Consider the following 25,125-nt stretch of genomic DNA (forward strand, 5'->3'; position numbering starts at 1 on the left):
CCCATTAGACCTAACAGCCCCTAAGAGTACACCGCCTGGGCTTTGATGGGGCTCGAGGCATACGCATGCACATTTAATGTGCATATCAAAACAGAAAATTTTAAAATCCCCACCAAATCCCTGGCAGAGTGGCAGCGACAAAGATCCGACCCGAGCTACCTCTGTTGGATGCTCGAAGGCCATAACTGGATCCATTGAAGCACCGAATGGCCAAGCCGACCTACCACAACAGATCGGCCCAAAGCCGCTCAATCATACATCATTGAGGTAAAACCCCGAGGGCGAACCCAGGAGCTCGAAGCAAAGTTAACTCAACTTAAGGTGCTCGAACTCGACCCATGTCGACCCGATGAAGTTGAGGGCAACACGTTGGGGTAAAAGCCGAGCACCAATCGGGTGCTGACATGTGGAACAGGTCCCACACTGACCGCCAGTGAAAGCCCAGTAGCCCACCATGAAGCGTGGCCAAGTAGGAAAGCTCGGCCAGCTAGTGCCCAAAAATCCTGGCGATCAGCCAGCTGCCCCCCAAAATTGCGGTCCTCAACAGAAATCCCAGTGTACGGTAGTACGGCCTGGGATTCCCAGATCAGCGGACCGCATATCCCTTAAGCCCATATGATGTCACGTCCACTATCACGCGCTGACCCACAATTCCCAAAAGGCCGTACGACCCCCATACCATCCTCCATACCGACGACCATACCAACACCATTCCAACCAACACGTCGCAGGCGCGTGATCCCCGGAACCTCTACCTATAAAAGGGAAACCACCCAGGTAGGCCTAGCCGACCAACACATCTTGGATTCTGAGCTTTCCCATTCTCAGACGCCGAGCTCTTCCACGCTAGCTCAGCTCTTATCTATTGTCTCATCTGACTTAAGTATCGGAAGGTTTCCCAGAGTTCCAACTCCGGGCATTCCTAACCGTTTCTCCAGACAAGCCGACCACCCTTCTACCACAACTAGACCAAGAGGGACCCATCTGAGGAGGTCGGATCCCAGCCGCAACATTACTGAGCGGGAAAAAAAAAACACGACTCATTTGCTTATCGGTCAATCAGGACTGTGCATCACGAAGAACATCAATGAGAAGCTGTTGGGTACTTGCATTAACCTGATCAAAGATTAAATATTGAATTATATCTTACAATATATAGCAAAAGTTTCGAATAGGAAGACAACTATATGTGTGCAAAGATGCTAGCCAGAGGTTCTGCGTCACATTTATCTGATAGAAAGATTGAATATTGAGTACTCTCCTACAATAGTGTGAAAGTTCCGGATAGGATGCCAAATTACATGTGCAAAGATGCAAGCCAGTGGTTCTGTGATCTCTGTCTACATCAAGTGTAGAATCACAGATTTTGGAAGGCGAAAGGAAAAACTGAGAAGCTGTTGAAAGGGGAAAAAATCAGAGTGAACGCAGAGAGGAGAGGACTACATCTTGGAGAGAGCTGTCTCTCTGCATGGCAGCTTTGAATTCGTCAAAGGTGACCTTTCCATCACTGTTGGCATCCATACGATCAAAAATCTCATCAAGCTTGCCTGGTTCTGTAATGTCCGCTGGAAGGCAATCCTCTGGCAATGCCTGCGCAATTCAATTAACAGACTGATACAGAATGGACAACAGAAAATAATCTATGCCTTCAAATAGGAAAAAAAGAAGAGTGATTTACTCTCAGCATCGATGCCACTTCTTCCTTAGTGATGCATCCGGACCTGTCTGTATCATACATCTGAAAGCCGCATAAAGACTAATTTAACGTTATGAAGTAATATGCCTAAACTACACACAATTAGAGAGATAGAAAACAAACAACGTTGTTTGATTTATTTAAAAACTCAAACTCGGACAAGGACTTGGACTCGTCCAGGGTAAAAACGAGCTGAAACTGGCATAGATGAGGTAATGGTTAGTACGGTTAGTTTTTCATTAACTCGGATGATTAAAAGGAGTTTTTATTTATTTATTGACTTTGTAAGGAAAAACTCAGATTCAGACAAGAATCCGGACAACCGTGTTGACTCAGGCAAGTCGATGATTAACTTGGAAGTTTTTAAACAATGAACACTTTTGGATGCAAGAACATACAAGACAGTAGCTAATACAGCTTTCAGAAAACATTGAAAGTTTATTTGTCACAGATACTATACAGTTGACATTTGTTCAGTAATTTAAATAGTGGTTTCAATTTTTCTCGCCCTGGTCCTTGGAAGAGGTTGGCTTTCAGAGCCCTCCTTCAAGGGTAGTGGTTTTCTCCTAAACAAAAACTCCCACTCGTTGGGAGTTTAATCCTTGCTCCCAATGAGTATGGGATTTTGGAACATAAGAGGATCGGGGAAGATAATAAGATACGATTAATTAAAGACTTTGTTTTCCAACGGAAGTTAGAATGGGTGGTCAACACTGAATCAAAAGTAACGGGAGTCACAGATCAACTTATTAACAAGCTGTGGGAGAGGAATCATAGGGAATGGGTCGCTTTGTCGTCAGTTGGAACGGCTGGGGGAATTATTGTAATATGGAAGGAAGGGAGATTTGCTAATAAAGGAATTAGGGTTGGGAGGTATTGGTCACTGTAAGCCCAAGGGTTCTCTCAAGGGCTCCTCATACTTTCACCCATGTTTTGATGATTAACAAACACAAATTGATTAGGTTACTAGGACTAATAAGTTACCTTGAGTGTTGTATTGAAACAGGAAAAGGACAGTACATTACATCACACAACACAATGCATGACTTGGAGATCCATGTGGACACTTTATGAAGCAGCTCAATCTTGATGGGAGCAAGCACAAAAAAGCATTTGATGGATGATCCTAGAAGATGGAGTAAAGATTTGAAGATCGTAATCAAGTCAAGCATCGAACGGAGTACATTGAAGATCATGTTCAAGAGAAGACTCAAGAGTTGGAAAATCCAATCATACGTTGTATCTCTAACACTCTTGATGTTTTCTCTATCAAGGCACACTCTCTTGGACCTCCCAAAATTGTATTCTTTATGTCCAAGAGAGAACCCAAAAGGATTGCAAATGAAACCCAAAAAAATATTTGAAAAACACAGTTTTCGCAATCGGCGGTCGACCGACCCTAACACCTAAGTCAACCGGCCCTTTAAAATGGTGATATATAAAACTGGTCAGAAGGCATGCGGCGGGCAACCGCGATAGGACCGGTCAACCGCGATAAGGAAAAATCGATTTTTATCCTCTGACCAGAACATGGCCCGCAGTCGACCGTGGCGATAAGAATTTGAATTTTTCAAATAGCGTCCAATATGGTGCGGGCGACCGCGACACCCCGGTCGACCGCCCCGCTCTGGAAAACTAGCCGTTGGGTTTTCTGCAGAGCTTTTATTTACACCCAGTTTTTACGGTTTTGCCCTCCAATGGCTATATCCATTCAAAAGCTATAAAAAGGAGTTCCAAGCTCCATTTTAACTTGATGAAAATATTTTGAAATAGCCTAATACCCACAAATCTACTTTGCCACCATTTTTGGGTTTCAAACCTCTCTCTAAAAACACTTGTGCCTTGATATTGATTTCATCCAAAGTGTTAGACTTAGAAATTTCTTGCTTATCTTTGAGACAGAGTTTGTAGTGAGCCTTATTGTGTTATTTGCCTACTTAGAGGCTTGCGTGAGCTTAAACTTTCCTTTATCATTCATTGTATTCGCAAAGAGAAGCAGTTCCCTTTGAGGCGGTTTGCAAAAAGGGTTCTTCTTCTTGGAGGCGGTTTTGCTAAGAGGAGTTGTACCCTTTCGGCGGTGTGCGAAGAGGGTTAATTCCTTGGAAGCGGTTTGTACATAGGGGGTTTGTCCCTTGAAGGAGTTCGTTGTAAAAGCCCGGAGATTCTGCGTGCGGAATTTCATTTTAGTGAGGGTAAATCCCAAGGAAAGACCAAGTACTTGGGTAGTGGAGTAGGTCTGTTTGTGACCAAACCATTATAAATGATTGCGTCGTCTCCTATCTTCTTCTTCTTTCTTCTCGTGGTGAATGGTAGAATCTAAACCCTACTTTTCTATTATTGTTGCTAATTGAACAAGGGTTACATTTACAATTGATATTTGTGAAAATTATTTAATAAATTTAAAACTGCGCTTAACTAGGGCAAAATTTTTAAATATACAATTCACCCCCCCTCTTGTGTTACCTATTGGGATTTACAATTCACCCCCCCATTCTCTTCACTCATCCTCAACCCCTTCACATTTCCTATCTTTAATCCTTAGATTTTACTGTTTCTTCTTCTCTTCTCACTCCCTCCTCACCCAAATCCTAAATCTTCCATCTTTCCTTCATTTTCCTTAGAAATCCTAACCCTAGATCAAATGGCATCTTCAAGGAAGACTCTCCCTCAAAAAGGGAAAAGAGCTAGGACTGAGCAAGAAGAAGAGGCATTTCCCACCGAATACTTCTTCAACAAGCAAGCAAAGGATAAATACAAAGCTCTTGTGGATCGAACCGTTATCTCTGGGAGGAAAGTCATTCTCAGAGACTTCCAAGCCTATGATCTCGCATCACAAGGTTGGATAATATTCCTTGAATACAATTCTGTGATCTTCCCTGAACTTGTGAAATACTTTTATGCAAATCTTGTTGTAGCTCATGGGGGAGTTGTGATGAAAACTTACGTTGAGACTGAGTTTGAGCAAAATTTATCACAATTTTGCAACTATATTGATGTTCCTAATGAAGGGAGAAGGATTTTCTTTCAGGGAAGGGACGACATTGAGAAATATTATACAAGAAAAGAAGTTTATGAGACATTAGGAACCGTCCCACCTACAAGAGAAAAACTGAATATCCAAGCCAGTAAAATGAATCATCAGGCTAGAGTGATCCATAAAGTTGTGGCCTACAACTTCACCCAAAGAGCCGGAAATTTTGAGGTTGTGAAACCCTTTGAAGCCCTCATGATCAACTGCATCATCAAGAAAATCAAGGTGAACTTAGGATACGTCATTCTAGGATATATTGATGAGGCAATAAAAAGGCCAGGGAGGATTGCCCTACGGAATGCTCATCACAAAGTTACTCAGGTACCATAAAGTGAACTTGACAAACGCCTTTTATAGGAATCCGGGCCCAGTTCTTAACGCTACCACCATAATTCAGATGGGAATCAAGGGTACCCCAGGGGCAGGTAGCAGTGGAGGTGGTCCTAGTGTTGTACCTGAGGATGAGATAGAAGAGGCCATGAGAGAGGCAGAGGAGCAGGCTCAGGCTGAGCAGCACGAGATTCCTACTACTGAACATCGGGACCATATGAGCAGCTTGTCAGGGATATGGGAGAATTGAGGACCGGACTAGAAACCTCACCACTAGCTTCGTGACTGCCGAGAGTCAGAGACCCACTGACCACTCTCAGTTGATGGAGATACTAGCTGCTGAAAGGAGAACCAGAGTTGAGGAGCATGCCAAGCTATTACAGGCTATCTTAGGGAGTCGAGACGTCAGATACTACACCAGGACTCCACCTCGTGACAAGCCTCCTCCTCAGTGATGGATGTACTAGTACCTTTTTGGTAGCAGATACACTATAGATAGCTATGCCAGAGATGGCATGATATGTTGCTGCTAGGTCATCCAGTTCTTGTCAGTCTTCTCCTGCCCAGGATGGGCTTTTGATTGTAGTTTTTATATTTCCTTTCATGGATGTTGCTCTTGGCCAGTATTGGCTTTATGGTTGGATGTATATGCCCAGGAGGAGCTTTATTTTCATTTTGTTGTGGATGATGATGCCATGTTTGGCACATATGTGGATATTTTGGGATGTTGCCCATAGGGGCTTTATGTTTCTTCGGTTATTTTTAGGGTTAGATTCAGGGTTCATATATTTCTAGTTAATGTAGTGGTGGTAAGAAGCACTAGACTCTCACACCCATCTATGGAACTCTGTAGGACTTAGGCATGATGAGAAGAGGGACTGTCTCTTCCATCTTATGACATGTACTGGAGCACCATATTGTATTTATCTCTATATATGCATGTCATCTTCGTTGTCATGGATGTGCACTCTCATTGTGTTTCACTATCTACATATCCATGTATCTATATCAGACAATGCCCACATTTCATATCCTATGTCTGATTCATTCATCTGTATCAAATGGCAATGCTTTTCTGATGAATAAAAAATGATTGGTTGAGGATGTTAAACTAAAACCAAAAGTCACTCAATGTGTGCTCAAGCCTTCTTATGAAGGAACAACACAATCACTTCAATTAATGCATTTAACAACTTTGGCCTTAAGGCTAGCATCCGAAACCATCAAACCAGTGATATCTCTCTTATATCTAGTGTATAGAGACAGGGGGGAGAGTATCACAGTCAGGGAGAGTTTTCACACCCATATTGAATCACATTCTATAACGACTCCTTCACTAAAAACTCAGGATTTCCATTTCAAGCATATCAAGTGTCAAACTCTAACGGGTAAACTAGTTGTGAACTCAAAAGGTCATATAATAGATCTGAGCATACCCATGCTCAGGAAGAGACTTATCTGCATTTCATTAGGGAAATTTCTAGCAAACAAGTAACTAACCTTGGAGCCCAAGAGTTCTACTCAAGTATTGTAAGCCCAATGGTTCTCACCTTGGCAATTCCCATCTTATTTTGATGATTCCAATACACAAGTGATTTAAGATCACTAATGTGTTTGATTGTCTAAGTTGTAGATCATAATTGCTTAAAGTCAAGATTGCTTGGATTGAGGCCAAGAAGCACTCATTTGACCACATTCGGAAGGCCAAAGTCATCGGAGATCCAAGACGCATGAAGACTTGAAGAATCTATTGAAGATCGAAGTCTATTAGAATGTATAAGATCCAATCTTAGTATTAGATTTTAAGAGGCATAAATTAAGTTAATCTCATACACCTTAAATGCTTAAGTGATTGTCATTGTGGTGTTCCAACACTTTGGAACCCTCATAACAATCCCAACTTGATGTAAAGTTGGAAGCCCAAGAAACAAAAATTGAAAATCTGCTGAACATAGGCTTCTCGGAACTCCGAGAGAATTCTCGGAGCTCCGAGAGATTCCTCGGAGCTCCGAGAAATGGTCCAGTAGCTTTTTTCCAACTTCTGTTTGTATTCCCAGAACTCCGAGAATTTTTCTCGGAACTCCGGGAACACTATAACGGTCAGAATTATAGCCGTTGGGAATTTTCGCAGGAATTACCACTATGCCCTTGAACGGTCATATTTGGGTTTTTCTATAAATATGGGCATTCCAACCTTTCCAAACATCAATCCTAACACTCTTAAACTCTACTTGAATATCCCAAGAGTGAATCATAGCTTGTTTATGCCTTTCATCCTCTAAGATTAGGATTTGGATCATTAGGCTCAAATTGTACATCTTCTACAAAGTTTGTTGTAAACCCTTGTGAGGGATTTTTGTTTTCTATCCTTCTTATTCAAGAACATTGTATTGGGCGAGTGTTCGGAGAAGCGGAGCCCACTCTCCGTGGTATAGATTGCCACCAAGGTTAAAGCATTCGAAATTGTAATCGGCACCGATCTTTGCCGAAGTTAAGAAGATCAAATAGTGAAGCCATCAAAGGGTTTGGTTGGTGGAGTGGAGTAGGCCTCACATTTGGAGGACCGAACTACTTTAAATCTCGGGTGCACTCTCTCTTATCTTATTGCTTTATATTTGCATTTGCACCTTTAGATTTAACTTGTGTGCTTGAATTTCATCTTGATCTCTTAATCTTCAAAATTGGGTTGAGTTTTTAAATAAGGTTAAAACTTATTAGCAACCTAATTTTTTACCTCCTCATTTGTTGCCAATTCGGGACCACCCTTGGAATTTCACTTGGTATCAGAGCCTAGGCTCTTAAAAGATTTTCTTTTTTTAAAATCTTTGGTAAATTTTTCTTTAAAATTTCAAAGAAGGGAAAGAGCATAAGATCTTTGGCAACTTTATATTTGTGAAATGGCAAATATAAATGGAACCGGACTTCCGGAAGGCTATTCCGCAACTAGACCTCCTTTCTTTAATGGGTCCAACTATGGACATTGGAAGACAAGGATGCGCATCCATCTTCTTTCGATAGATGTGGAACTTTGGCATATTGTTGAAAATGGATATATTTTGCCTTCCAAGCCATTTGAAGAATGGAATGTTGAAGATGTTGAAGATAAAAGGCATGCAAATTTAAATTAAAAAGCTATAAACTCTTTGTTTTGCGCCTTATCAACGGAGGAGTTCAATAGAGTTGCTCTTTTTTATTCCGCCAAGCTTATTTGGGATACACTTGCCGTTACCCATGAGGGAACATCACAAGTTAAGGATTCCAAAATAAACTTGTTAAAGAGCAAATATGAAATGTTTAGAATGGGTCAAAATGAAAGTATTTCCGAAATGTATACCCGATTTTCTAAAATATCTAATGAATTAGCAAATCTTGGTAAATCTTATCCTACTGATGAGCTTGTGAGCATGGTTTAAAATTTCGACCGAAATCTGAAATTTCGGATACCGGTGTGGACCGAAACCGAAAATTTCCAAAATTCATTTTTTCTCCATTTACCAAATTTTGGATTTCGGTCCGAAATTTCAAAATTTAAGTCCGGAATTTGGAACCAAATTACCAAATTTCGGTTTTTTGTGAGGTCTGAAACGGTTACCGAAATCGAAATTTTAAACCTTGCTTGTGAGTAAATTGCTTAGGTCACTTCCTCCTTATTGGGACCCAAAAGTCACCGCCATCCAGGAATCAAAAGATCTCAAGACTCTAACTATGGAGGAGCTTGTAGGATCTGTCATCACCCATGAGATGCTCCTCACTAGCCGACAAGAGGAGAAGAAGCCTAAAGAGAAAGAAAGAGAAAGTCGTTCTCTAGCTCTAAAGGCCTCCAAGACGGACTCATCATCAAGTGATACGGATAGCGATAAGGAAGAAGCATTAAGAAAATTTAAAAACTTATGGACAAAGAAGCATAAAAAGGATAAAAAGAAGAAGAAAGAAGAAAGTGAAGTTGAGGGAGCTTTAAGATGCTTCAATTGCAAGAAGATTGGACACAAAAGACCGGATTGTCCTCTTCTCAAGTCATCTTCCTCAAAGTACAAGGGAAAGAAGGATTGGAAGAAGAACAAGGCTCTTGCCGCCGGTTGGGATGCTACTAGCAGCTCGGGCAAAAGTTCAAGCGAAGGGGAAGATAAAAAAGATGATCTTTGCCTCATGGCATTCACCCATGAAGAAGAGGTAAATTCTAACCCCTCTTGTAGTTCATCAAGTAGTGATAGTGAAAAAATATCTTATGATGAATTATGCTTAACCTTACATTCTCAAATTTCAAAAAATAAAGTTCAAAAGAAATCTATTTCCAAATTAGAAAATGAACTTGATGTTTTGAGAAATGAATCTTCCTCTTCCATATCTCAAGCTAAAGTAAAAATTTAAAATTTTAAACTTGAGATTGAAACCCTTAAGGGTATTTTGGATGAGAAATCTTGCCAATTTCAAAATGTGGCAAGCTCCTCCAAATCTTATGAAGATGAATTTAATAAATCTTTAATTCAATTAACACATCTTCATAATGAAAATGAAAGGTTAAGATTATGTCTCTATGGATTCCTAAATGGTGACAAAATTATTGACATAATCTTAAAGAAAGCTAGTCTTAGACCTAATCATGCAATTTATGATAGGACTAGTCTATCTAAGCCTCATGTTAGATGCCATTATTGTGGAATCAATGGTCATTACCAATTCGAATGTGCATCTAAAATTAGGGATTGTGGTGGAACAAAGAAATCTTGGGTTCCCAAAGCCCCCATATGATTCTCTTCAATCATATGTTCTTAGATTAGGGGGTTGTTGCTTAATTATTTGTATATCTTTATCTTTAATTTTAAAATCCCCTGTTGTATTGAATTTGTTTTCCAAATAGGGGGAGTTCATTGTTTGTCTTTCTCCTTGAAAAAGGGGGAGCTTAAAAATTGAAAATTTTATCCCTTTAATTTCCTATCACCCCATCTTTTTTATAGATGCCAAAGGGGGAGAGAAATCTAGTGTAAGGAAATTAATGTGTGCTTTTATTGGAAAATCTCTTGTGCTTGTCATCATAAAAAAGGGGGAGATTGTAAGCCCAATGGTTCTCACCTTAGCAATTCCCATCTTATTTTGATGATTCCAATACACAAGTGATTTAAGATCACTAATGTGTTTGATTGTCTAAGTTGTAGATCATAATTGCTTAAAGTCAAGATTGCTTGGATTGAGGCCAAGAAGCACTCATTTGACCACATTCGGAAGGCCAAAGTCATCGGAGATCCAAGACGCATGAAGACTTGAAGAATCTATTGAAGATCGAAGTCTATTAGAATGTATAAGATCCAATCTTAGTATTAGATTTTAAGAGGCATAAATTAAGTTAATCTCACACACCTTAAATGCTTAAGTGATTGTCATTGTGGTGTTCCAACACTTTGGAACCCTCATAACAATCCCAACTTGGTGTAAAGTTGGAAGCCCAAGAAACAGAATTGAAAATCTGCTGAACATAGGCTTCTCGGAACTCCGAGAGAAACTCCGAGAATTCTCTCGGAGCTCCGAGAAATGGTCCAGTAGATTTTTTCCAACTTCTGTTTGTATTCCCGGAACTCCGAGAATTTCTCGGAACTCCGAGAACACTATAACGGTCAGAATTATAGCCGTTGGGAATTTTCGCATGAATTACCACTATGCCCTTGAACGGTCATATTTGGGTTTTTCTATAAATATGGGCATTCCAACCTTTCCAAACATCAATCCTAACACTCTTAAACTCTACTTGAATATCCCAAGAGTGAATCAAAGCTTGTTTATGCCTCTCATCCTCTAAGATTAAGATTTGGATCATTAGGCTCAAATTGTACATCTTGTACAAAGTTTGTTGTAAACCCTTGTGAGGGATTTTTGTTTTCTTTCCTTCTTATTCAAGAACATTGTATTGGGCGAGTGTTCGGAGAAGCGGAGCCCACTCTCCGTGGTGTAGATTGCCACCAAGGTTAAAGCATTCAGAATTGTAATCGGCACCGATCTTCGCCAAAGTTAAGAAGATCAAATAGTGAAGCCATCAACGGGTTTGGTTGGTGGAGTGGAGTAGGCCTCACGTTTGGAGGACCGAACCACTTTAAATCTCGGGTGCACTCTCTCTTATCTTATTGCTTTATATTTGCATTTGCACCTTTAGATTTAACTTGTGTGCTTGAATTTCATCTTGATCTCTTAATCTTCAAAATTGGTATGAGTTTTTAAATAAGGTTAAAACTTGTTAGCAACCTAATTTTTTACCTCCTCATTTGTTGCCAATTCGGGACCACCCTTGGAATTTTAAGTATTCTGAGAATTTCTATTCCCTAAAGCATACTTTCACTGGTAAATTCTAAGGAATCTCTAGCCCCAAGTGTGATTCTTGAGCTTCACTTTATTTACATGACTCAATCACATGTCATATAGGATGACTACTCACTTGGAAATCTTCAAAACCTAGATATTTTAATCCTCATAAAATCATATTATAGTATGAGGCAACTGTCGAGCCATATGACCCACTTACTTCACCTAAATCCACTTACTTCACCTAAATGGCAGGCAATTTACATAAGCATGATGATCTCTATATAGTTCATTTACTTCACATTGAAACATGCTTCATGTGTCCTTCAAGGATTTTGAATGATAACTCACTTTCAAGAGACAAACCAAACACAAAAAAAAAAGAAAAAAACCTGCCTTTCATGCATTGCCTCTATAATTCTTTCACTCCTTCTCATGACAAGGCCAACAGACAAGTCAAAAACGTTATATGTAACATGTCCATAGATGTATTAGGGCCTTTGTTACATGTCTTGCATATTTCCCCAAAAGGTGGAGAAAATTTGTGAATTGATTAGTAGTCCTTGTGTCATATGCATATCTACATTATATGGTTGGATTATATTTGTGCATATGCTTAGGGGGAGGATGTTAGTCGTTATTTGCCTAATTTATTGATCCTCCTGCCTTCTAATCAATTTAAGTTTGTCATCATAAAAAAGGGAGAGAATGTAAGCCCAAGGGCTCCTCATACTTTCACCCATATTTTGATGATTAACAAACACACATTGATTAGGTTATTAGGACTAATAAGTTGCCTTGAGTGTTGTGTTGAAACGGGAAAAGGACAGTACATTACATTACACAACACAATGCATGACTTGGAGATCCATATGGGCACTTCATGAAGCAACTCAATCTTGATCAGAGCAAGCTCAAAATGGCATTTGATGGATGATCCTACAAGATGGAGTAAAGATTAGAAGATCTAAATCAAGTCAAGCAACGAACGGAGCACATTGAAGATCATGTTCAAGGGTACTCAAGAGTTGGAAAATCCAATCATAGGTTGTATCTCTAACATTCTTGATGTTTTCTCTATCAAGGCACACTCTCTTGGACCCCCAAAATTGTATTATTTATGTCCAAGAAAGAACCCAAAAGGATTGCAAAAGAAACCCAGAAAAATATTTGAAAAACACAGTTTTGCAATCGGTGGTCGACCGACCCTAGCACCCCGGTCGACTGGCCCTTTAAAATGGTGAAATATAAAACTGGTCAAAAGGCATGCGGCGGACAACCGCGACAGAACCGGTTGACCGGGATAAGGAAAAATCGATTTTTATCCTCTGACCAGAACATGGCCGGCGGGCGACCGCGGCGATAAGAATTTGAATTTTTCAAATAGCGCCTGAAATGGCGTGGGCGACAGCGACACCCCGGTCGACCGCCCTGCTCCAGAAAACTAGCAGTTGGGTTTTCTGCACAGCTTTAATATGCAAGGTTTTAAATCTCGGTTTCGGTTTCGGTTTCGGTACGAAATTTCGGACGAAATCTTGTAAAAATTTCACCGAAATTTCGGTGAAATTTTGGAAATTTCCGAAACGTTTCACCGAAATTTCCGAAATCCGAAACGTTTCACCGAAATTTCCGAAATTTCGGGTGAAATTTTGTACTTCACCGAAACGTTTCACCGAAATTTCAGAAACGTTTCACCGAAATTTCCGAAATTTCACCGAGATTTCCGAAATTTCACCGAAATTTTACCGAAACGAAACGTTTCGGCCGAAATTTCCGAAACGTTTCGGCGAAATTTGGTACTTTTCCGACTCACTGTGAATTTCGTTTCGTTTTCCACCGAAACCGAAATATTTTGGCCGAAACGAAACGTTTCGGCCGAAATTTAAAACCATGTTAATATGCACCCAGTTTTTACGGTTTTGCCCTCCAACGGCTATATCCATTCAAAGGCTATAAAAACGAGTTCCAAGCTCCATTTTAACTTCATGAAAACATTTTGAAATAGCCTAATACCCACAAATCTACTTTGCTACCATTTTTGGGTTTCAGACCTCTCTCTAAAAACACTTGTGCCTTGATATTGATTTCATCCAAAGTGTTAGACTTAGGAATTTCTTGCTTATCTTTGAGAGAGAGTTTGTAGTGAGCTTTATTGTGTTATTTGCCTACTTAGAGGCTTGAGTGAGCTTAAACTTTCCTTTATCATTCATTGTATTCGCAAAGAGAAGCGGTTCCCTTTGAGGCGGTTTACAAAAAAGGTTCTTCTTCTTGGAGGCGGTTTTGCTAAGAGGAGTTGTACCATTTGAGGCGGTGTGCGAAGAGGTTTGATTCCTTGGAGGCGGTTTGTACAAAGGGGGTTTATCCCTTGAAGGAGTTCGTTGTAAAAGCCCGGAGATTCGGTGTGTGGAATCTCACTTTAGTGAAGGTAAATCCCAGGGAAAGATCAAGTACTTGGGTAGTGGAGTAAGTCCGTTTGTGACCGAACCACTATAAATGATTGCGTCATCTCCTATCTTCTTCTTCCTTCTTCTTGTGGTGAATGGTATAATCTAAACCCTACTTTTCTATTATTGTTGCTAATATAACAATGGTTAGATTTACAATTGATATTTGTGAAAATTATTTAATAAATTTAAAAGTGCACTTAACTAGGGCAAAATTTTTATATATACAATTCACCCCCCCTCTTGTGTTGCCTATTGGGATTTCAGTCATAGTTCTATTCAATTCAGCAGAGTGGGATGAGAAGTGGATATTTACGGCGGTATATGGTCCAGTAAGAGCGAGAGAGAGGAAGGAATTGTGGAAGGAATTACGCCTGATTCGTAACGACGAATGGATCATAGGAGGAGATTTCAATACTATTCGATTCCCCTCGGAAAAGAATTCCCAATCCAGGATAACCACAAGTATGAGGAGATTTTCGAATTTTATACAAGAAATGGTGTTAATTGATCTGCCATTAGAAGGGGCGCGCTATACTTGGTCAAATAATCAGGTGCGACTTGTGATGTGTCGGCTGGATCGGGTTCTTCTAACCTCAAACGGGGAAGATCGATTGCATTTGATATCCCAGAAGGCCTTTCCTAAGTTTCTTTCAGACCATAATTCTACAGTACTAGAAGTCTCAGACTTCTCTGGTGGTCTAAGACCCTTCAGATTTAATCTAGATCTTCTTGAAATTCTGGGAATAGATGAAAAGATAAAGCAATGGTGGGACGAGATTTCTATTCAAGGTTGGAAGGGATATATATTCTCTGTAAAAAGCTCAAGACTATTAAGCAGAAGATAAAAGAATGGCAGAAAATTGTGGACGATGAAACCAGAAGCAATAAGGCAGAGACAGTGACGGCTTTGGAATCTCTGGAAGAAAAAGATGGGGACGTCTCTCTCTCTCCGCTGAGAAAATGGAAAGACTAGAGCTCCTGGAAAAGTACGAGGAGATTATGTGTAATGAGATCAGGTGGCGTCAAAAATCAAGGGCTACATGGCTTAAAGAAGGAGACCGAAATACAAAATTCTTCCACAAAATTGCAAATTCGAGACGGCGAATTAATACTATCTCGAGCCTTAAGGAGGGGAGTTCACTAATTGAAGATATTGGTCTAATTAAACAGCAAATTATTGATTTCTCTCAATCTTTATATTCAAAAGCAGTGGAATGGCGGCCGAAAATAGAAGGGATTCAATTTAAATCTATTAGTTTGGGACAACGGATTTCTCTGGACCGAGACTTCACAGAGGAAGAAGTGGAAAGAGCTATCTTCTCCATGGCAAGAGACAAAGCTCCGGGACCGGATGGTTTTCCAATGGCTTTCTTCCAGAAGTATTGGGGCATCATGAAGGGAGATATTATGGCATTTTCTCTTGAATTCTAGGAACGAGGCATACTTAGCGAAGCGGCTAGAGCAACATTTATAGCGCTAATTCCGAAAAAGGAAGGGGTAATAGGGGTAAAAGATTTTAGGCCAATTAGCCTGATCCACAGCATTCCGAAGATTGTCTCCAAATTGCTGGCTCGAAGGGCAAAGAGATATATGGGGAATATAATCTCTCAATTTCAAGGGGGGTTTGTGGACTCTAGGCAAATTCTGGACGGGGTCCTTATAGCTAATGAAATCATAGGCTTGGTCAAGCGAAGTGGAGGTTCTCGTCTCATCTTCAAGATCGATATAGAGAAGGCCTATGATCATATTGACTGGGAGGTTGTCGATTTCATCCAAGATCGTATGGGATTCGGGGACAAATGACGAATGTGGACGAGATCGCTAATTCCAAACAACAGCTTCTCAATTCTCATCAACGGCTCGGCAAAAGGATTCTTTAAGAGTTCCAGGGGGTTACGTCAGCTTGACCCTCTAGCTACTTTTCTATTCATCATGGTGGTGGAAACCCTCAGTCTTATGTTGACCAAGGCAGGGGAAACTGGTCTGTTCCATGGATTATCGGCTAGGCCAAGAGCTGATAAGATTACACATTTACAATTTGCAGATGATACCCTGGTATTCTTGCAGCCCACCTCTCAGGCCATTCCTAACGTCATCAGAATTTTTAAATGGTTCGAGGCTATCTCGGGGCTCAAAATCAACTTTGCAAAAAGTATGTTACTGGGCATCAATATGGAGCAGCAGCAAGTACAGAACCTGGCGGCATCTGTGGGTTGTATTGCGGGGGTCTTTCCGGTATCATACTTAGGTTTACCACTGGGTTTTAGTATTCCATCGGCGTCGCAGTGGGATCTGGTAATTGAAAGGGTGGAACAAAAACTTGCAACCTGGAAGAAAAGATACATCTCTCTACGGGGCAAAATAACCTTGATAAAAGCTGCTCTAGCCAACATGCCAGTATATTTCATGTCGCTCTTTAAAATCTCGGTGAAGGTGCCGTTGCGCATAGAAAAATTACAAAGAGACTTCCTTTGGGATGGCAGGGGAGAGTCTAAAAAATTAAGTCACCTGATAAATTGGGACACAGTAATCAAATAAAAAAGAGATGGTGGATTGGGCATAGGAAAGTTACTTCTGCGAAACAAATCACTGTTAGGGAAGTGGCTATGGCGATATGGTAAAGAAAAGAAGGCTCTTTGGCGTACTGTGGTTGATGCTAAATATGGCATGAAAAATGAAGACTGGACCGTTAAAGGTTTGGCTGCTGCAAAGGGATCGAGCTCTTGGAAGTCGATTTGCTCGGTCAGCGAAGATTTCATTCAGAGAATTAGATACAAAGTGCGTCAAGGGAAAGAGGTCAGATTTTGGAAGGATCTCTGGTGTGATAAAACGCTACTCTCTGTTGATTACCCAAGGTTATATCGGATTCCAGTTAACTAAGAAACTTTGGTGGCGGATTATCTCAAGCGAGAGGGAGACTTTGGGAGGAGTTTTTGGGACATACGTTTAAGAAGGGACCTTAAAGATGAGGAGATACAGGATTTTGAGCGGCTTCTACTACAGTTACACTCGGTGTATTGCTCCAAATCTTCAGATGACGATATCTTGTGGGCCCCGGAATCAAATGGTGTATTTACGGTGAGATCATTCTTTACAGAACTGAGTTCGGGTCAAAAATCGGACGAGAGGCGTATCTGGCGGTCTTTGGCCCCACCAAGAGTGGTTGCCTTTGGATGGACTCTGGTTCATAGAAAGATAAACGCTTGTGACCGACTGAAAAAAGACATTTTTGCCTTGCAAGCATCTGTGTGCTATGTTACCAAAATGAGGAAATGCTAGATCACCTGATGTTACATTATCCTTTCTCATACCAACTTTGAATAAGAGCAATTGGAGCGTTTGGTATGTATTGGGTTTGTCCTGAATCCATTACCTTGCTTCTCATTTATTGGAGGGGAGGTCCTTTTGGAGAGGTAGGAAAACTTCTTTGGGCCACCTTTTTTCCCTACGCCATCGTATGGAATATTTGGAAGGAGCGGAATAGGCGTATCTTTCAAGATCAGAGTAGAACCTTGGGCTGTGTGGCGAATGATATTAGTGGAATTGATTACATGGGCTAAGGATAAAAAGAAATTACCGTATGGAGTGGGGGATCTGATCAGGAATTGGTGGGCAATCATCTGGGATAAAGCAATCCGAACCAAACCCAAACCCAAATGGGTGGCTTAAATTCAGTTTTGATGGGAGCTCGGTAGGAAACCCGGGACGGTCAAGGATTGGAGGTCTAATCAGGGATGCCCAACAATCAATCATCATGTCTTTCTTGGGTCCAGTAGGAATTTGTGATGCTAACGAGGCCAAAATCAAGGCATTACTCTTTGGACTACAATGGGCTTATCAAAACAACTTGCGATCTTTAATAGTGGAAGGGGACTCTACGAATGCAGTGGGCTGGGCTTCGGGTACTTCAACAGGGCCATGGCGCCTACAGAATGTCATAGCAGAAATCCTTGACCTCATAAGGGTGCTGCAGCCTAAATTGAACACCGGAGAAGATCGGCGAATGAAGAGGCGGACGTTTTAGTCAAAGCAGGAGTGCTAAAAGAGGAAGTCACGGTCTCTACATCTCTGTGATTTCTTTTTAGAAATGTAATTGGACTTTGTCCCACTTTTGTATAATGGCGGGGACATCTTGTCCCAAGTCCCAACCACTATTCAATAAAATGTCAACTTTCAAAATACAAAAAAAAGCTATATTCTGAAATTAGTGTGAAATTCTTAATTTTATAAAAGGCTCCGAGGACTGGCAGAGGATCCGTGTTTCCTCCATCTTTAGGTTGCTCCTCATGTAAATGAAAGGTGATTAGAACTTACCTGAAAACAGAGCTGGAGAGCATCATCTCCGCGGGAATTTTTTAGGCTTGAGAACCCGCATAGGATCTCTCTCATGTCCACAGTCCCGTCCCGATTGTTGTCGAACATATCAAAGACACGAGGAGCAAGGGGTAGCAGTGAGAACATGTTCATTGCTTTCAGCACTTGTTCAAACTCAGAAAGAGTGGCATTATCTCCGTTTGCACATCTGCGCTGAGGAGGATTTGCTTTTAGTAATCAGATAACACAATCATAGCAAATTGTAAGACGGTTTGGTTTCTTTCAGGAAATTAATAAAAATATACAATGCTTAAAACTCTAATTAAACTAGAAATTATCGAAGCGTCCATTTTCTAGCATTGCACATCAATTTCAGTCTCTTTACAACACATTCAGAAACCATAAATCAGTAAGTCATGATATTTATATGCAATCTACTTCATATCTCTTCCATAAATTAGATAAGACTAGCTATAAAACAATTAATAACCATTGAATTCCATACGTCATTTCCTGAATAGTTCAATCTGTGTACAGTTTTTTGTCAGAAAGGGTTCAGGTTGAATCAGGAATTCAATCTAAATCGTAAAATTCTAAGTTCTAACCGCAATGGTTCAATCATTATTCATTACCCATCATTAAACATAAAATATTCATGGACAAGAATTTATGGATAACACAACTCACATATTCTTAAAATGTACCCGTAGCTTCTCGAGTTCCTCAGGAGCGAGGTCATGAGATCCCAACAGAGTTCGTAATTTCTTAGTTCTCAAGAAAACTGTGCTACTCCATACGCTTGCGATAGCGGCAGCACGGAATTTGCGGCGAGCATTAAAACTTTGCAGTCGAGAAACAACCTCCGAGTCCATGAGGTCCTGTTTTGCCGAATCACCAATCACCCATGGATGCACCAGAAGCTATTTGCACATTAAATTTATACAAATGAAACAGTTAGCTCTGTGAATTGTCATGTAAAAGCTGAAGGCAAGCTTTAAAATCTAGAAACTCAACTTGGGCTGCATGGGAGCCTGAGGCTGACTTGTCTTGAAACATTAGTCTACCAGATCATGTTTTCAAATTTAAAATGATTATTTCTTACTATTAACAATCTGACTTATCTATTTTAAATACTGTATCAAGTTAGGGGGTTTTCTATTGAAGACCCTACTCCAAACATAAAAAAGGACGGATCAGATCAAACAAAGCATGGTTCTACCATAATTACGGAGCTGAGAGATAGAGAGGATCCATTGAAGAATCCACCCTAGGATCCATCTGATCCACTCCATGATCCAACGGCTCTCATGATGCAGAATTACAGAGAACATGTTCTCTCATATTTAGCAAGGCGCCATCATTCCTTTTGAATTTTGAACGTAGATCCTCCTAGAATCTTCTTGTATTATCACTTTCCTAGTTTACTGCTATCATGATCTCCATTATGTCCTTAGATTACTACATTTAGATTTTGAATTTTAAATGTATATAAATAGTAAATGTACATACACTTTCCCTCTCAAGAAGAGAGAGAGAGAGAGAGAGAGAGAGAGAGAGAGAGAACTTGCAATATTGTGCTGTCTTGTTCTTCTTTTTTTTCAAGCACTCAATTGGGCTTTCTTGGGAATTATAAAAACTCGACCCATGTCCTAATTTAGTCTATTTATATGGGGAAGTTCCTTAAGAATTGGAACAACTACGAGTTCAATATAAAAAACTTATGAGATGAATTAAGCAAGATCATACTATACCTCTTGAGCAGTTGGTCTCCTATGGGGATCGACGGTCAGAAGATTGGAGATCAAATGCTTTGCTGAACAAGAGATGCTCTTCCAAGTGTGTTCATCAAAGCTGAAGTCACCCTGTGTAGAAATAATTTCATTTTAAGAAATGGTGCTTACAAAAGAGACTGAAAACATTGTACTGTTGGATGTATCAGATGACATTAAACAAAATAAGAAAATTTCAAGGCTGACATGCCTTTATTAAGGGGAGATTGTAACAATTAGGATACAAATAAAGAATGGACTTCCATGAACTTCATAACTGCTTTAAAATCCTTCAAAGCAGAACAAACAATAAAATTCGTTACACATTCTAGAACTTCGAAAGCCTAACCTTCCGTTAGGATGAAATGTTAATGAAAGTGTTCGACATGAAATATTCCATGCATCATGGGATAAATGGGAACTAAACTAGAAAGATCATATGCATTATTCTGGTTCTTATCAATCTTCTTACTTCTCCAATTGCAAAATGATAATTTGCAAGAACTGTGGGTTACCATTTCTGCTCTATTTTCTTAACTGTTCATAGTAAGCTTTTTCTTATCACGGATACTAAATACCTTTTTGATGCAAAAAAAAAAAAAAATCCAACTCTCCCAAACTGAGATTTCATTAGTAGAAGGGATTAGCACATAACATGTTGAAATGTGCAATTCTCATAATTAGTTGTCAGATGACAAAAAATTTTGAAGTATGAACACGAAAAAGAGAAGGAAATACCAGTTAAGGTATGCTACTACAACTTTGACTTTGCAAGATATTGTGTAAATGAACTTACAGCCAATATCAGTTTTTGCTTTTCCCGGTTTGATGTTGCATGAAAAGGTGGGTACCTGAAACATTGAACAATAGAAGGAATTAAAAAAAAATCAAGAGTTAGGCCATGAATATTACCTTACAAGTGTTGAGAGAGTAGAGAGAGAGGGAAAGGGAGAGGATTGAGAGGGTTTGAGTGAGGATATAGTGCGAAGTGGCTGAAAATTATGGCAAACAAAAACAGTTTTTCAGCCACTTCTCACCCTCTCCTCAATCTTTCCTTCTCAATTATCTCCCTGCCACCTTCCTTGCCTGTCTCCCACAACTAGATAAACTAATATTCCATGGAAAAAAAACTTTGATGGCTGCCAGACATGGCCTTAACGAAATATACTTTGCTGGATTAAATAAGAAAATTCATAAACTATAATTAAAATTGAGACTTAAAATAGCTGACATACCCAGAGAGGAGGATATACAAGATTACCCCCAAAGACCACATATCACTTGTAGAAGATACTCTACCCTGAGACAGTGCTTCTGGTGAGACATAATCGATAGAACCAAACAATCCAACTACAGGATCGGTGAAATCCTCCACTGAACTCAACCCGAAGTCCATAATCTTCAAAGGAGAATTCACACTGCTGTTCAAGAAAAGACAATTCTCTGGTTTCAAATCACGGTGGATAATGTTTGCTCGATGAAGAGCCCCTAACCCACTTGCAATTTGCCGAACCACTGCTGCTGCTCCAGCCTCTGTATACCGCTCTTGAGCTACTATCCTATCGAAAAGCTCACCACCAGAACAAAGCTCTAAAACAAGATGCACTCCATTTGGGTCTTCATAAACATCATTCAGATGTATCACATTGGGATGAGGGGAAACATCTTCAACTATCTTCCTCATAACCAAAATCTCATTTGTCAGTAATGCATCAGATATTGAAACCTGTTTCCATGTCGGCAATCCCATTGAGGCAAAACCCTTCTCTGCGGACCGATTTCGTGGCATTCCTGGTGGTGTGTAACCAAACCTCTTGAGAGTTTTGATGGCAACTTCGGTCTTGCTTCCATCTGATTTACTAACTCCTTTTCTTACAACTGAGAATCCCCCTCTCCCAAGGACTTCGACAACTTCATAATCATCAGATAATCTTCTACTTACTTGCTGCAACATCAATACAACCTTCTATTCCAAGGAAAGCGAAAAGCATCAACCTTATACTCACCCACCCCAGACTAGAGAGATCAATCTGCTTAATAACACAATCTGATAAGTTTATTCAAAAGATGAATAACGCAACAGATATTGTGTACCCAAAACCCAGTTTCAAAGTTCAGACTACAAGACCCACTTTGCTAACCAAAGAACTATAAGCCTTATTAGTTCAAGATAAAAGAAAGAAAATTACTTCTTAATGCTCCTACACTTTAAACAACTCAAAATTCCAGCTGAATATCAAATCAAACCAATTAATGAAAGAAGAAGAAGCACCATCCTCATTAGAACCAAACAAAGACAGAAAGAAAAACCATCATCCCAAATTCCACCTTCAAATCCCTAGGCCAAGATGGCTAAAAGAACAATCAAATGATCAAAATATTCCCAGAACACCCAGGAATCCAAAAAAATTCAAGGTGGGTTGGGTATTCACATAAGATTAAAAAAAAACCCAGAGAAGAAAAAACGAAAATCAATCAAGATCCCAAGAAAATCAAACTTTCTTTGAATACCAAACCTGCAAAAGAAAAGAAAATAAGACAGATTTTTCTAGAGGAGGGGGTAATGAGGTAGAGAAGTTCCAAACCGCCAATTTCTTACCGGAAACGGTGGAAGCAGACAAGGATGGACAGTGATCCATGAATTGTTTCCATTAACTTACAGATTATAATAAGAAAAAATGGGTATAAGTTAGTATAAAATTTTTGGTGGGAATAAAATTAGTGAGGCTAAGCGATGAAATAATAGAGACAAGAGAGGGAGTCAACTAACCTTGAACATTTCCATGGATTTTTCCCTTCTGAAAATTTCAATGCTTGTTTCTCTCTATCTATGTAAATTACCCATCAGTTCTCCGTCCCTATTGCTTTCTCAAAATTTCTAGGCTTTGGTCGTGTCAAATCCAAAGGACGTTTGGTTTGAAAATGTGAAAAATGAAGGTAATCCTCGGCCACCCATGAATTGATAGTCCTCCCCAAATTCTGATTTTGGAGTTGATCCGTTTGGTTAGGGGTAAAATCGGTATACCCGGTACCGAACCTCTAACCCCTTCTCCATTACCCAACGGGATCGACACCATCCCCACAGCAATACTCGGTAACGAACATTGATCGAGTCTCATTTGATACCTCTCCCTTACTCGGTACCAAGCTACCAAGAGAATCAAATACGATCGTGTGGATTTCGTCCCCAAACGACTAATCCGGATGGCCGTTACAAAAAAGGCACGACTTTTGAATTCAGAATATCTTTCCCAAATCTCCATCCACGATCTCCGCCCAGAATTATCAAAAATCATATCTCCACGATCTTGTTCTCCAGTCATCACGCTCCACGTAGACTAAATCAAAGATACGAATGGTATCTCCAAGATCGTGGATCTCCTCCCCTATAAAAAGGGGGCTACACACTCAAGCAAGGGATCCAACTCCCCCTTTCTTCTTCTGACGGTCTGGTAAATTGACTTAGCTCTCTCTGATTCCCCATCCATTGTTTGTGATTGCCCATCCGTGACTTGAGTGTCGAAGTGGCTTTCCGGAGCCACAACTCCAGGCCCGCTGACGCTTTTTCCTGTGAACGCAGGATCATAGGTTCTGCGGAGCTAGTACGTGCAGTCAAATTTTGGGCATCATCAGATTGGCGCCCACCGTGGGACCCGACTATGCCAAAGTCAAGAGCTACCTCATAACTTAATGGTGGAATGGTTACAAGAAGCCAAGCAAGTCAACGAGACCGTAATCCTCCGTAGGAGATAGGGGAGATGGTTACTTCCGGTGACGCTCCAGTCACAATGACCGCCTTCAACCAGCTCACACAACAGCTGGGAGACGTCGCCTCCGCCCTCCAGCAAGTACTCCAAAGATTCCCTCCCCAACCGGCGGCGCCACCTCCGCCTGTAAACCCGTCGAACAAAGGAATTCATCCTGTCGAGATTTCAGAGGAGCAAGGATCCTCGGAAGGGCGAAACCCTCGGAGTCAAAGACCCCGCCAACGTCAGCAAGGGTCTGCCTCAATCACCGACCCTCCACCCGAACATCGTCGTAATGTTCGGCATCAGAGAGGTGACAACTCAACAATGGAGCCGGCGAATCCAGCCCATCGAAATGAGAATCAGATACCTCCCCAAATAAGAAGCCCAACCAAAAACATCCAAGCAGAAGAAAATCCCGCCATTATGGCTGATCTCGAGCGACAGATAAGAGAACTTCAACAGCAAATGAAGGCACCATGTGATCCGGACCTCTTGGCAGAATGGGATAGCGAGATCCCTTCCCCGTTCACCCCAAGAATCGCCAATGCCATCGTCGCCACAAATTCGGATATGCCTCGGTTGGATCTCTATGACGGATCATCCGACCCTCTTGAGTTTCTCTGAACCTACAGTTGTGCGATGGTAATCAGGAATGCTTCAGATGCCACGATGTGCAAAGCCTTTTCCGCTTACCTCAAGAAAGACGCTAGCAATTGGTTCAGCCGGCTGAGGCCCAACTCCATCGAGTCATTCCATGAACTGGGAAAAGAGTTTGTTGCTTACTTCATTAATAGTCGGCCCCGAAGGAAACCTGCTGATGCTCTTCTGGCTTTACAGCAAGGCAAGGAAGAAACATTGCGAAAATTCATCAGTCGGTTCCGAGTGGAACTCCACCAAATTAACGAACCAAACTTTGATATGGTTCGCGCCGCACTCCGTCATGCCATCAGAGATAGAGACATGAAGGTCGCCTTGAATGTGAATCCCCCTCGTGACCTCCGAGAACTCATGGCTACTATGAACATATACATCAACAATGAGGAATCATTCGCCATGGAAAGGGAGTTGGAGAACACCCGAGGAACTGAGAAGCGAAGAGACGACTCTAGGGTGCTACCAAATCAAAAGCATGCGAGGCATAACGATTGACAGAGTCGTCGTGCCCCAAACCCCCAATTTCACAGGGTCAACTACACTCCACTGAACAACATCATCTCAAACATCCTGTACAAAATCCGTGATAGAGAACCCGTACGATGGCCCAAAAAGATGAGAAATGCGGGGAAAGGTAAAAGCTCTAACAAATATTGTCGTTTCCACCAAGATCATGGGCACACCACCGACAATTGCTATCATCTGAAGAACGAAATTGAAGGGCTTGCGGGACTAGGAAGGATTAATCGTTACCTTCAAAATCCCCCAAGGAACCAGCAGCGCCCTCGATCCGAAGCTCACCGACCGGATGAACATCATCGCTCACCAAACCACCAAGCTGAAAGTA

The 25,125-nt window shown here is 40.8% G+C and overlaps 2 protein-coding genes across 3 annotated transcripts; one reads left to right on the forward strand and one right to left on the reverse strand.

The window, feature by feature from the left end:
* Nucleotides 1-1,084: 1,084 nt before the first annotated feature.
* Nucleotides 1,085-22,842, reverse strand: LOC143863468 (calcium and calcium/calmodulin-dependent serine/threonine-protein kinase-like). Of its 2 annotated transcripts, XM_077374130.1 has the most exons (9): nucleotides 22,646-22,842; nucleotides 22,475-22,530; nucleotides 21,111-21,905; nucleotides 20,672-20,726; nucleotides 19,858-19,968; nucleotides 18,794-19,026; nucleotides 18,107-18,314; nucleotides 1,679-1,738; nucleotides 1,085-1,590 (listed from the first exon to the last, which is right to left on the reverse strand). In XM_077374130.1, the coding sequence occupies exons 3-9, from the start codon at nucleotides 21,827-21,829 to the stop codon at nucleotides 1,414-1,416; spliced, it is 1,563 nt and encodes a 520-aa protein (XP_077230245.1). In that variant the 5' UTR covers nucleotides 21,830-21,905; nucleotides 22,475-22,530; nucleotides 22,646-22,842; the 3' UTR covers nucleotides 1,085-1,413. The 2 variants fall into 2 exon arrangements, with proteins under 2 accessions (XP_077230245.1, XP_077230246.1); XM_077374131.1 differs by lacking the exon at nucleotides 22,475-22,530 and having other exon boundaries at nucleotides 22,646-22,841.
* Nucleotides 22,843-24,263: 1,421 nt separating this feature from the next.
* Nucleotides 24,264-24,773, forward strand: LOC143864012 (uncharacterized). Its single transcript, XM_077374831.1, has one exon. The coding sequence runs from the start codon at nucleotides 24,264-24,266 to the stop codon at nucleotides 24,771-24,773; it is 510 nt and encodes a 169-aa protein (XP_077230946.1).
* The last annotated feature ends 352 nt before the right edge of the window (nucleotides 24,774-25,125 follow it).

The sequence above is a fragment of the Tasmannia lanceolata genome, unplaced genomic scaffold, assembly GCF_043159265.1.
Source record: "Tasmannia lanceolata isolate RefF3 unplaced genomic scaffold, GAP_Taslan_0.1 ptg000044l, whole genome shotgun sequence".
Classification (NCBI taxonomy): domain Eukaryota; kingdom Viridiplantae; phylum Streptophyta; class Magnoliopsida; order Canellales; family Winteraceae; genus Tasmannia; species Tasmannia lanceolata.

Bases quoted from the DNA above. Each gene is read 5' to 3' on its own strand.
- LOC143863468 (XM_077374130.1), bottom strand. From the start codon at position 21,829: ATGTTGCAGCAAGTAAGTAGAAGATTATCTGATGATTATGAAGTTGTC. The intron at 19,969-20,671 runs GTAAGTTCATTT...ATTTCTACACAG, and splicing joins AGCAAAAACTGATATTGGCT to GGTGACTTCAGCTTTGATGA. The intron at 18,315-18,793 runs GTGAGTTGTGTT...TCCTCAGCGCAG, and splicing joins CGGGTACATTTTAAGAATAT to ATGTGCAAACGGAGATAATG.
- LOC143864012 (XM_077374831.1), top strand. From the start codon at position 24,264: ATGGTAATCAGGAATGCTTCAGATGCCACGATGTGCAAAGCCTTTTCC.